At 38.8% G+C, this 12,775-nt stretch overlaps 3 protein-coding genes across 9 annotated transcripts in view; 1 reads left to right on the top strand and 2 right to left on the bottom strand.

The window, feature by feature from the left end:
* Window positions 1–12,730, top strand: part of Nonc (serine/threonine-protein kinase Smg1) — a 20,498-nt gene extending 7,768 nt beyond the window's left edge. Inside the window, exons 10-15 of the mRNA XM_070307454.1 lie at window positions 5–240; window positions 3,001–3,263; window positions 3,535–3,811; window positions 3,884–5,768; window positions 5,860–6,825; window positions 6,908–12,730. Coding sequence (XP_070163555.1) covers window positions 5–240; window positions 3,001–3,263; window positions 3,535–3,811; window positions 3,884–5,768; window positions 5,860–6,825; window positions 6,908–7,092 — 3,812 coding nt within the window. The 3' untranslated portion in view covers window positions 7,093–12,730. The remainder of the gene's footprint in view (window positions 1–4; window positions 241–3,000; window positions 3,264–3,534; window positions 3,812–3,883; window positions 5,769–5,859; window positions 6,826–6,907) is intronic.
* LOC138939572 (adenosine receptor A2b-like) lies at window positions 600–3,776 on the bottom strand. Of its 7 annotated transcripts, none has more exons than XM_070307450.1 (7): window positions 3,558–3,776; window positions 2,638–2,856; window positions 2,475–2,575; window positions 2,317–2,406; window positions 1,503–2,021; window positions 1,090–1,252; window positions 600–1,003 (listed from the first exon to the last, which is right to left on the bottom strand). In XM_070307450.1, exons 3-7 carry the CDS (start codon window positions 2,558–2,560, stop codon window positions 608–610), a joined length of 1,254 nt encoding a protein of 417 aa, XP_070163551.1. In that variant the 5' UTR covers window positions 2,561–2,575; window positions 2,638–2,856; window positions 3,558–3,776; the 3' UTR covers window positions 600–607. The 7 variants fall into 7 exon arrangements, with proteins under 7 accessions (XP_070163551.1, XP_070163552.1, XP_070163549.1 ...); XM_070307451.1 differs by having other exon boundaries at window positions 2,638–2,847; XM_070307448.1 differs by lacking the exon at window positions 3,558–3,776 and adding an exon at window positions 3,030–3,257 and having other exon boundaries at window positions 2,638–2,866.
* Window positions 9,138–12,471, bottom strand: LOC138939571 (methanethiol oxidase). Its single transcript, XM_070307445.1, has 9 exons — window positions 12,431–12,471; window positions 12,091–12,316; window positions 11,585–11,748; window positions 11,334–11,513; window positions 10,846–11,149; window positions 10,490–10,750; window positions 10,025–10,358; window positions 9,777–9,899; window positions 9,138–9,483 (listed from the first exon to the last, which is right to left on the bottom strand). Exons 2-9 carry the CDS (start codon window positions 12,104–12,106, stop codon window positions 9,435–9,437), a joined length of 1,431 nt encoding a protein of 476 aa, XP_070163546.1. The 5' UTR covers window positions 12,107–12,316; window positions 12,431–12,471; the 3' UTR covers window positions 9,138–9,434.
* Window positions 12,731–12,775: the final 45 nt, after the last annotated feature.

The raw sequence follows: 12,775 nt of genomic DNA, 5'->3' as shown, positions 1-12,775 counted from the left end.
GCAGTGGTACTCAACGCAAATTATTCATATTCCGTTGCGGTGATGTCCATCATCGGATACATCATAGGTTTAGGCGACAGGCACCTGGATAATGTCCTCGTCGATCTCAATACTGGTGAAGTCGTGCACATCGATTACAACGTCTGCTTCGAGAAGGGAAAAACACTACGCGTCCCGGAGAAAGTGCCATTCCGCATGACGCCCAATATCAAAGCGGCTTTAGGAGTAACCGGCGTCGAGGTAAGGAACGCTTCTCGATAACGCGGAAGGAACAGAAAGAGACAAATGAATAAGAAAGAGAAAAGAAAAAAGAAAATAACATTTATATTATTATTTATATTTTTAATTCTAGAAAGTCGACGATGAAACATTTCATCGCATTTGAACATTGACTCGCGTAGAGATGAAAAATTTGCAAAGTATGTATTTGTATTTTAATTTTGCACGATAACTTGTCATGATATTTTAATTTTTTTATCTATGTTTTTGATTTTTGAAAAAAAAAAAAGATTTATACGAAGAAATATAAAATAGTGGAACAATTTTTATATAATTTTTTATTAGAGATTAAGATTTCTATCGAGTTTTCAACTTTATAGAATTCGATTTACAAAATTGTGTTGTCTATTCTGTTCCCTTCTGCTAAATTAGATTGACTATTGGACGAATATTCGTGCAAGTTATCGTTTCCATGTATATCATTTTCTACATTCGTCTGTTGTTTCTTTAACTCATGTTGATTCTCCAAGTATATTTTAAAACTTGAGTTTAGATTTTTATTTGGTGATTTGAAGTGCAAAATTTTCTGAAAGGCCTTGCGGAAATTGGTGTTTTTCCACGCGTATATGAAAGGATTCATTCCGCTATTAGCGACAGCTAATGCAAACGCGCATTTGTAGCATAGCATTGTTACATCCGTTTTCTCACCAAAGAATTGAATACAGGCCATAACGAAAAAGGGAAGCCAGCAAATTGAAAAGCAACCAAGTATCAGCAGTACCACCTACGAAAATACATGCTCAAATTTTACTTATTCATAGGATTTTCAATTCTATCAATGGCTCTCTGATTCAAAATACTATATCATACGTTTACGCTTTTATGATCATGTTTCCCAGCGATGTTCGGAATAATACTGAGATTCATTCGGCGTGCATGCATGTGCGCTTCTCTCCAAATCTTCCAATATATCAGAAACATCGCTATCCAACTGAGAGAAAAGGACGGCAGCAGTATGTACGCTAGGAAACAGCTATAAAAAAAAATTATTATTTATAATCTTGTGATTGAAGGGAGAGAAAGAAGCTAAAATTAAAAAGAATTGGAGATATTAAACCAATCGACGGAGAAAGATAATTTACGACGATTGCGCCGATATGAAATAATTATATTTTTACACGACCGCACACCATATGTTCCGAGCTATTCTGGAATATCGAAATTTATAATCCATCGCCATATCGGATTACCGATAAATGATGAATCATTGTAGCAATCAGTACCTCGGTAATATTGTGTCGAATTCGCATGTCTTTGCGGTATCGAAGCAATTCCAATATATCGGAATCGAATACACGCCCGTGACGAATATCCAAATGATGGCTATGATTATCAGTACTCGTTTCCTCGTCGCGTATGCATTGTAACTCAACGGATGCACGATAGCGATGTAACGATCTATGGCGATCGCTATGAGATTGTATATGCTCCCGCCGCACGCTAAGCCGACGATGACAAAGCGTGAGATGCATACCGTCTTGTTGTTTTTCAATGATTGATCCACGTAAAACGCAAAGTGATAGGGCAACGTTACACCCACCAAGAGATCCGACACCGCTAGATTGAGTATAAAATAATTGGAAATGACATTTCGAAGCTTGCGAGCCCACGCGATGGCCAGTATCGTGAGAGCATTTCCCGAAACGATCACGATAAACAGGAAGCTGTCTATGAAGATCCAAATGGGTTTATCAGATTCTGGTTTGTCGCTCGCTTCGGTGTTCTCTTGTAAACACATAGTTCTGAAAACATAAGTTATATAGTATCTTTAAGCATTAAACATTGTTAGATATATGACTATGTAAGATTTTACATTCTCTTTGACAAATTTGCAGAGAACTTTTTGAATATTCATCTCTAATTAGAATTCTGAGATTGTAAAAGTCTAATTGAATTTATATAGATTTATATTAAGATTTTTCTTTTTGTAAAAGGTAAAATTAGAGCATGGTTAAAGTTATCGTATTCTTTTTGACGCCATAAAAATTTTGCGATAGATATACGGATAGATATATTTATAGAAATCAGATTGAATACGTATTTATGCCGTATCTTGATATCACGATTGCCTTATGAAGATGTGCTCTTAGTCGTACGTTGTGTAAAACTGCTGCGTGAATACAATTTCTATACTAAAAGCATATAAAATGGTCAGTCAGTTAATACGTTTAAAGTTATAACGTGGAGTCTCTTACCTTGGCCATTTACCTTCTGCACACAAAGAGAAACAGGTTTTTAATGGTATTTTATGAGACGTCAAAGTACACACCGGATCACGCATCACGATTACGTAAATCTACAAAGCGTTCGATTTAATCTTTTTTATTACAAGAATATATAATGAAAGATGATTCTTACCCCGTCTCTGTTTCGTCACTTTTTGAAGAAACGGAAGTTTCCCCTTAAGGAAGTGCGAATTTTTTATTTTCATGAGAACGTTTATAATACGTTTTGACGAGAGAGTATAGATCAATACGGAACAATCTGCGACACATACGATACTGCTTCGTTCGTTCAAGAGTGGTTTCACTTATCTGCTCATCTGTGTGTGGTTTCCCTGGCAAAGTACTGTTCCAACTATCAGCCGCTATCAGTGATCGGTTCCAAAAAGAAGTCGATGGGAAACGAATAAATGCAAAATTACGAGCGATCGATGGTTATTATATTCCTGCCCCGGCAATGAATGTGGTACATAATGGAAATTGCTATTTATGTGTCTAGGGTATATTTAGGTTCGCCTGCGAGCATACTTTGAGAGTGATGCGCAGAGGCCGCGAGACGCTCCTGACCTTGCTGGAGGCCTTTGTCTATGATCCTCTGGTGGATTGGCGAGCTGGCGCGGATACAAGTATAGCGAGTTACGGTGCTTGCCAGGCAAGAGCGAGATGCACCGGTGTCGGAAGGAAACAATTGGAGCAAGAACTTACGCGTGCAATGTTCGCCGTAAGAACGGCCGAGATGCGTGTCGAATGGCTGGCTAATCGGTAAGAGACAGATTTCACGCTCGACGAATGTCTTATTTTCATTTATTTTATTTTAGATTTAAAGAAGAAATTAGTAAATGTTACATGCATATTTTTCTACAATTTAAAATATAATTTCTGTTTTTTAAATATATTTTTATTTTATAGAAATGTAAAAAGTCTTGATAGTAAAAGAGGCTTTGTGTTTTTATCAATTTATCTCTTATTATGCTAATTAAATATTAGAAATAACAAGATATTTATAATAATGGTTTTAATGGTGAAATCACAGAGACGAATTGACTAAAATCTTACCACTGCTGTGTCATCACTTGAACTGTTGGATCGAAACGACCGAAGCGTCACGTCAATGTCAGGATTTACTGCAGGACCGACATCAGCAACTCGCGTTAGTGAAGGAGGCGCAGGCGATGGGTCGGAATCATGCATTGTACTCGGTCGTGAACCGATATAACTCGTTTAAACGAGCGCGAGACGCTCATGAAAAAGCGAAAGCTGGCTTAAAAGATAAGATAGAGGAATGTGAGAAGCAGATTAATATGCATAATGTAAGTCTTAAGTGATTAACCAAATGTGTTTTGAATTGGAATATTTCTTCAATATTTTCATTATCAATTTAGATCGCGTTGGCCGCGGTGCGAGGACCTCAATTGGGACAGTGGCTAGCGGAATTAGGAACTTCGACGAATCAAGAGGATCACGTGGTGTTTGATCTCGTGAAAGAGTTTTTGCAAAACGCCGGACAGAGTCAGATGATATTACAATGCGAGCAATCGGAGAATGAATTGACCCAGTTGGCTACTCAACAATCCATTCTCATACGCACCTGTTTGGACTTGTTGAATCAGTATTCCGCTATCTGCAGCCTGTATCCTCTAAGCACTCTGTCGCAGCATCGTACCGTACTCTATCACACATGGGCCAACAAGCTATTGACCTCAGGGACCATCGAGGCGTGTCACGAGGTTATGACGCAGTTTGAAGGAAATCTAAATCCGATCAACCCGAATAATCCACAGGTTCAGCAGATAATAACTTTCTCGTATCAGATGCAAGCGATTCTAAACGATTCAAACGAGAGACTCAAGAAAGCTTATGAAAGAATAGTATCCGAAGGCTTGCCGGAAGCCGGTAATAGAATTGAAAAGGCGTATGTCGAGTCGAAGGCACAGATTGTGGGATTTCTGCGACGAGAGAAAGGCGCGGAAAGAGCGCTCGAGTGCGTCAATATTACCGCGTTATGTGCCTTGAATAAGCGATACCTGATGATGGAAGGTGCGGCCAAATGCGCCGGCGATTGTCTGGTGGATCTCACGTCTCGCGAAGGGGACTGGTTTCTAGACGAGATGCGTCTAATGTCATCACTAATCGCTGAACTGATCACGCTGATACCGGAGAATCATAAGACGAATAACGACCCCAAAATCTCGCTGATACTCAAATGCCTGAAAAGCGCCGATTGCATATACAAGGGTTTACAGGAACTTAATTATAACTTTCAAACCATTATACTGCCAGAAGCGATGAAGACTATTGTCACGGAGGAACCGAGCGTCATGCGAATGATGGGCGAACTCAGCGAAATCATAATAATGACCGGGATACCTCTCGGTGACATTTTGGCGCAGCTCGAGATGCATCTTCGATTCACTGTGATGGAAATGGAGAGTCCGCATGCGATGATACAAGGTATAGTGGCTAATATGAGATTACGATTCGAGGCGTTACTGTCGCGACCAGCGGAGGTTCAGGACTTGAATCAGGAAGAAACTTTGACTCCGGGTCAAATGCTGCTAATGGGTTTCAACGGCCTGTTCGAGAAGTTGCAAATGGAAGGTAACGCCTTAGTGGCCACTTTGAGTTCGCTGGACATCCCGTTAAATTGGAAAAAAATCGATCAGATACGCGAGGCGAAAGAGATGTCAGCACCCATCTTCAACAAGGCAGCCAGACAAGTTCTAGAGGACATATTCCTGATTAAGAGATTACATACGATACAGGAATTTTTCATGATGTGCAGAGACATTGCTACTGCGTTCAAAGGCGGACTAGCGAATGTGTACGACGACGAACGACTTAATAAACCTGTCCGAGTATTCACAGCCGATTACGTTTCGAGACAATTGCTCGGCGTTACGTCACAAACATTGGCAATCACCTTGTGTTTCCTGCTGCAACGCATGGGCCTAAACGTAACCACCGAGATCGAACAGAGAGATATCGGAGCAGAAAGCAAAGTTTCACTAGAGGAGCTGTGTCGGAAGATGGTGGATCTGTGCTTGAAGAAGGTATTGTTCTCGGGCTCAACCTTGGCGCAAGCGGGCGCGTTAAGTAGCACGCTGGAAAGCGCCTGGCGACGGAAACAAGGCGCCAGACTGGCGCAGCAAAGCGTCGAAATAGCTAGGGCCAGTTTGCAGAGACTTCAACTTCAGCTAATGGCCCATCATTGGTTGCACGAGGATATTATGATGCTAAGATCCAACATGAATCCAATGAATCCTCTAAGTATGTGACGTATATATATATTAATGTAATTGTACATTTTATGCATAATTAATGTAATTATATAATAAAATCTGAAATATTATTTCTTTAGATCGGTCCACCTTTATGCTGGAGCTGCGAAAAACTGCGTCGGCACTATCGAACTTGCAATCGCGAGTATGCGAGGCTCGTGAGCAACAACAAAACCTCGTCTCAAGTGCTGTACAACGTCTGAAGTGGGCTGCTGGCGCCAATCCAGCATTGGGCGAAGTCATGTCCGCGTTTGACAACGCGGTATTGTCATCATGCGAGAAATTGACCAGACAACACAATCTAGCAGCGATGGTGGTGAATACATGCAATTCTATATTACACTACGAAGCTCTGAGGACCAGAACATCGGAAAGCATGACGCATGATGCCAATTTGGTCAAGTTAATCAAACACTGGGAAGAAAGCTGTGTGCTGACAGCCAATTTGAATATCTCTGTTACCATGATAGAGGAGAGCCTCGTGCAGTTATTGCAGCTGGAAAACAACGTGGACACCGCATGGCTGAAGCAAGCCGAGAAAATCGTATCTGAGGCGATAGTCGATACCCAGAAGAAACTACAGGAAAAGCAAGAAGCTCTTTTCACCGCCGAGGATTATTTGAGAGAGCGAGTCAAAAATTTACAGAGTGTGCTCGCCGAACATCATCGACTTATGTCGGACGTTAGAGTGCTATTGAAAACGATGGTAAAACAGGAGAACATTGACGGTTTACAGGATTTCTTATCCGCCTATCGCTCTTTCACGGAAAGTGTATCGACGATTGTGAAGGAATTAGAGGCCAATAATTTCGATTCGGCTCGCGGCGTGGCTATCAAGAATGATCTAGAGACGATGGCAGTTAAAGCACCCAATTTGTACAATCAACTATTAGAGTTCGCGAGCGAGCACAAATTGAATCCGGCGAAAGCCGCGGAAAAACCGGATAATCTGAAGAAGAAAGGCAGCAGACTGGTACGACAAGAGAGTGTATGCTTGAGTCCGAGGAAAGGAACACCATTAGCCAGAGATCCGACTACGGGCAAAGGTACCAAGTAGTTTCTAATTTGCATTAGCTGTATAGATCTTCATCAATCTTTTGAAAATTGAAAATTGTTATTTTCTTCCAGCTGTACAAGAGCGGAACGCCTACGCGCTGAACGTGTGGCGTCGCGTGCGCATGAAGCTGGAAGGTCGCGATCCGCAACCGACACGCAAGTATACCACGGCTGAGCAAGTGGAATACGTAATACGCGAAGCGCTAAGCAACGATAATCTAGCCTTGCTGTACGAAGGCTGGACACCGTGGGTCTGAACGAAGAGCGGTTGGCGCTCGCGCGCCCTGATGGCTCGACACTCGTCTCACATGACGGTATTCAAACTTGTACCGTCGTATCTATGTCGCCCTACGTTGCCGTAGGAGGCAAAACTCCACTCCGCTCGAAACCAGATATGGCGGAGTATCATCCGGGGAAACAAGTCAATCAAGAAACAAGTCGATTTTTTAGAATCAATCTCTCCGGCGCGACAATTGAAAATCCACTGTGCTGAATGCTGATTCTATAATTATCTCAAAAACCGAGGTTGGCGCGCAATCTATTATACTTATGGATATGTAATGAATGTGTCTTTTTTTTTCTTCTTTTTTTTTGTCTTGCGAGGAAACAAGAATGTATGGTATATTGGGCGGATAAATATGCAGAAATAAGTATTATTCTTTTGGGAGCCACGAATTTTTGGGGGAAGCATAGAATCGGCCATATCCTTACGCTAACAGTGTAGTCGCGAGAAGTTCGGCTGACGATATATTGACGGGAAGTCCGATGATAATGATGAAAGTCTCGATCGTAGCGACGATCCCAACTATTACCTATACACGCAATATAATTTGCGTAATATCATAGATAGTGTCAGGGATTAAAATCGCCTAGCATTTCAATCGAGGCATCTGAATCGGTTTTCGCACCGACATTTTGATTTTAGATACATGTACACTGATGTATACACAGATATACATTTGATGATTAATTCGATCAGGGGTCCGAGATCATGTAAACGTATTGCAGCATTATTTTTCAATAAGATGAAACAAAATAAAAGACAAAATTTTTAAAACGTCCGCGGCTTGACATAAAAAAATAGTTTATTGTTATTAAGTTACTTTATGTAACTAAATACATTCAAAATCAGCGCATATGTATATACACATACATTTACATATCTATACAGATACATACACTGCTCACATATTACAGATATCATACATCTATACAAACATACAGATATACATACATATATATATATATACGCGCGTGTAGGTGTAAATTTGGAAAATTCAATGATCTCGCGGCACAATCACAATTTATCGTCGATTATAATGGAACAAAATAATTTCTGCGGTAAATGCGCACATAATTTTGTAAAGTTTATCACGTCGACTCAGTTTGCGAGTTTTATAATCTTAGTATCGGACGATCCGGACAAAAAAAAATTCATTAGCTTCGTAGCCAACATTGTGACACATGATAGTGTCCTCGCTACTCTCTGGCGTTGTACATTTCGCCGAGTCATGTTTTAATTGCTTGAATAATGCTGTCATAAATAAAGATTTTCACATATACATTGCAGAAGTAATGATAAACACTTGTTTCTCTTAAATGTTTGTTGCGAATTTACATAATTGTATGAATTTTATCAGTTTAACATCATAACTCATTGAGTAATATGTGCAGGATGTTTTAAGAGGAATCTACTATACAGATGTGTTCCAGCTAAAATGGAGAAAAAATCTATATAAATTTAAGGCCGGTGATTGGTCGTTAAGAACATTCAAATTTTATGAGAAACAAAATTTTAAAAAATTATTTATTATTTTGCTAGGAATTATTTTTCCTGGAAAAAAATAATTCGTTATGTAAAATAAGTAAAAAATTTTATAATTATTTAAAATAAATAATGTTTAGTCAAATTATTTTTTCTTTTTTTTTTCTTCTTTTTTTTTTAAGAAAACTCGAGCATTGTTAGATTTTATATATAGATGTCTTTTTTCTTTAGCCTCCGAAAAACACATCTATATAATATATATACGGCAGGTTTTTCATAAAATATCCTACACAAATAACACACAAAATGCTATACAAATTGAAATTGAAATATGCCAACATAACATTTTATGGAAACGTGACAAAATTTCATAGCGCAGTTCTAAGAGATTTTCAAATTTTTTCTGATCTGTAACTTTTCGACGAACTTTACACAATAAATGACTACGAGTTTGGCGTAGACGAATTTTATTTGTGTAAAAACTCGAAGAAAAGAAAATGAATTATTTATTATATAATTACAAAAAATACAAAACTTTTACTATATTACTTGATGCAATGCTGGAACTAATAAGAGAAACACTATCGAAACAGATATGAGTCTTTCTATTAATTTACCTTTTATCTCTCAGGGATGTTTCTTTATTATCCCTAATAAAAAGCATTCACGAATAATTTCCTAGATGGAAAGTCTTTATTTAAGAAAATTAATTGTACAAAATAGCGTGGATGTAGAATATATGCTACTGCATTATTCTACGATACATATATTTCTGCAGATATTAATATATATTTCCATTATCCAATCATTTTTTCAATCCAATCATTTAAAGTTCTATTTTTCCGGTAGCCATATGTCAGAAGTACAATCTCCACCGGGATATCTACCCAAAAATTGATGATGAAAATTGATACGAAATACAAGAATAAAATGGTCTATTTCTTTAAAATAAAAATATTAACGGAAATTTAATTTGCGAAATTAAATATTTGATATTAAAATTAGAAAAAAATAGAATCTAAATAACAAAAAAATGGAAAACTTGAAATATTACAAGTTTGTTACTATACAATTTGAATTTCACTGATTTATTAATATTTTTTACAGAACTAGAAAAGAAAATAAATAAAAGTTTTCCTCTTTTATTGACACGATATATTATGAAATATCTCTCACCTCATCTCATGCGCCAGCAGAATATCGCTCTTATCAGTGCCGAAATCAACAAGAAATTGATGGTCGAGCTTCATGCCGCCCTTTTCGACATCGATATCAAGCTTTACCATCGTTGATCCATATCTAAGAATGAGCAGAATATTATTAGATTGTACGAATAGATTATGTAAAAATTTGATTCTATGGAAAGAGAAGAGAGAAATAAAGCGGAAGAAGGAAAGAGGATCGAAAAAGATCATAATACTCACTTGAGAAGATCGGGATAAAACTGCTTATCCCATGGTTTAAAGATTGATGTAGTCACGTACAAACGACGTCCATCCAAGCTTAGCTGCAACATTTGCGGCGCACCATACAATCTCCGTCCCTTTACGTGGATGGGATCAGGTTGACTATTCATTTCCTCGTCTTGAATCACGCGTATTTGCGAATCGCTTAATATCGACCCGCCCAAGAAAACCTGACCAGTCAATTTCGGATTTCTCGTGTCCGAGATATCATACTGTCTGACGTCGCCATGCAACCAGTTTGACAGATACAAATACTTGTCATCGAGACTCAGTAGAATGTCGGTGATCATACCTGAAAGGACGAAGAAAGATACTTCGTAATCGTCAACAGATAAGGAGAAATAGATGAAGAGTGTTGTTACTGAAAGCTTCTTATCTAGTATGTTTTAGTCTTTTTTGAAAAAAAAGTAATTCTAATAGTACCTGACATTAGAGGAGTGACCCATCCTTCGACTTTCTTCGGTAACACCTGGATCACCTTTTCGGTCTTCCACGAATCGTCGTCTGCCTTGTAAAATCGATAAACATTCGATGTTACCGCACAACCCACGAATCCTTCGGCTGCCAAGGGATCATGGAGAAATCTAATCTCTAAAGGCGCGATTCCGTCGTCTCCTAGATTGATGGACTGTTTCAACTTTCGCTCATTCCATGAATAAACGTTCAAGCTTCTGCCATAAATCTCTGCAAATCAACAAATGATATTTTATATTTCGGTAAATTAATTCTCTTTTATAAAAAATCCCGTCATATAAAATTACATACAATTGGAAACTTACTGGGATTATAAACGTCTTCTGGGATAAATCCCTTTTTGAAAACTCTAGGTGCACCCCATTCGGTAGCGACAAGCGCGTCGTGATACGGTTGGTACCAAAAATCGTATCCAAAGTTCGCTTTAATGTCACCTCTCGTCCACGTGTCCTTCGCCTCCAGAGTCTCGGCATCGACGCAAAAGAATTCGCCCAATCCGTCACCGTTGAGATTCCCCATGATGGAGATCGCTATCTCGCCAGTTGGCAAGCAATGCGAAGTGTGCGGCGTGGATATTCCATACTTGTGCATCTCTTTCGGTTCCAGAACCTTTTAAAAACAATATCACTTTAGCAAGATAAACATATCTTATTCGTTTCATATCTCCGCGCAGGATATCACGGGATCATATGCCATTGCGATATCGTAGTATTATGTCACATTACAGCGCATATTCTCTGCGAGATTTCTCATGGAGTATTTTTCTGCGACAGCCTGTACATTCAAACGGTACCTTCTTAATCTTGGGCACTCTTTCGTCGCTCGTATCAACAAAATAGATTCGATCTGACATAAGGCAGGGTAATACCAGGATATCACGTTTACGTGACGAATCGTGACAGCTACTACAAATATTCCAGCCGGAGTGATGTAGTTCGTCGCCAATCGCCAGCATTCTCAGTTTGTGTATTATCTGACAAAAGAAAAGAAACACTCAAGTTTAATTTCTTCTTGCTTAAGTTTCTGTTTCAAATATTTTTTTACCTGGCAATACGTGGGGCTATCAGGATCCACGTCAACTGTGCAAAGGACATCGGCTTTCTCAGGATCTGTATGTATCCCAATGACGTACAGGAGTTTTTCGCGCGGCCCCTCGAGCATCGCCGCTCTCGGGCTCCTGTAACCCGGTCCGCAAGGCTGGCAAGATCCTAAGGTCATTTCAAAAGCATTTACAAACAAAGCAGAGTAACTATGATAAAGGTTCCGATTATTACAATTGGATAGCGATCGTTATAAACGTAAAGCGTGATCCAATAATTCAATCGTTCAAATATATAGCGCTCGATTATGTTTTATATTTATTGTAACAATTGTGATAATCGGGTACCCCAATTGATGTATAATTGGACCGTTCAGCAGAACAAACCGCTTAGTAGCAATCGAATGTGATCAGCTCTTATTTTTAGATACAACAAATAACTTCGAGTATTAACAAGACGATAACTCAACAATTGTTCTGCTGAAAGCGACCATTGTTATGAGATACGCACCTTTCTTTTCTGCCATCCCGTAGACGTGCTGATCGACTGAGGAGACCTCGATCAACTGCGTAATCGTACAACTCGAAAGAGAGAGGGAAAGCGTGTTATTCGTACTGACGTATGATTCTTACCGCTTCGATTGCTAGAAAAGATATCGTAAAAGAACACGGATCCGTTTCGCCGATTGATGAAGCGAGCGATTGCTGAGGTCATCGCGTCCAAATTCGGTCGATTACTAATATGTCGTAATTGGAAAAAATAACAAAAGGAAAAATTAATAAAATTTGACAGCATATATATTGTCGAAAAAAGAAATATTCATTGCTATGCATGGAGAGTAGAGGCATACCGATTATACGAAGCAGCGTGTTTGGATGCTTAAACCTCGATGTGAAAAGTAATGTTGCGTATCGCCAGATTGATAAGAAACGCTTTTATTAGTCGGAAGATAACGTAAAATGTACGGCAATATGGTACATATATATATATATAAAATATACGTAACTATACCTCGTTGCGGCTGGAGATGATCGATATAATTAATATCTTTTCGGAACTTCCTTCGCAATAAATAATAGCTATCCAGATGATGAAGAAATTTTTAACTCTCGAGCGTGTAATTTTCAGCTTCGGTTTTTTAATCGATCCACCTGCAATTACGCTTCGAATTACATTTATTGAAATAGACAAATTA

Source organism: Polyergus mexicanus, unplaced genomic scaffold (genome assembly GCF_030449975.1).
Source record: "Polyergus mexicanus isolate NDT 795.1 unplaced genomic scaffold, iyPolMexi1.0 SCAF_14, whole genome shotgun sequence".
Taxonomy (NCBI): Eukaryota; Metazoa; Arthropoda; class Insecta; order Hymenoptera; family Formicidae; genus Polyergus; species Polyergus mexicanus.
Note: the sequence above shows the minus strand (reverse complement) of the source record. Positions and strands in the feature narration are given on the sequence as shown.

Coding starts and splice junctions, on each gene's coding strand:
- LOC138939572 (XM_070307450.1), bottom strand. CDS start 2,560: ATGCGTGATCCGGTGTGTACTTTGACGTCTCATAAAATACCATTAAAA. Junction 2,407..2,474: donor GCAGAAGGTAAATGGCCAAG/GTAAGAGACTCC, acceptor CTTTTAGTATAG/AAATTGTATTCACGCAGCAG. Junction 1,004..1,089: donor ATGATCATAAAAGCGTAAAC/GTATGATATAGT, acceptor GTATTTTCGTAG/GTGGTACTGCTGATACTTGG.
- LOC138939571 (XM_070307445.1), bottom strand. Junction 10,751..10,845: donor AGAAGACGTTTATAATCCCA/GTAAGTTTCCAA, acceptor GTTGATTTGCAG/AGATTTATGGCAGAAGCTTG. Junction 9,484..9,776: donor CTGCTGGCGCATGAGATGAG/GTGAGAGATATT, acceptor ATTTTTGGGTAG/ATATCCCGGTGGAGATTGTA.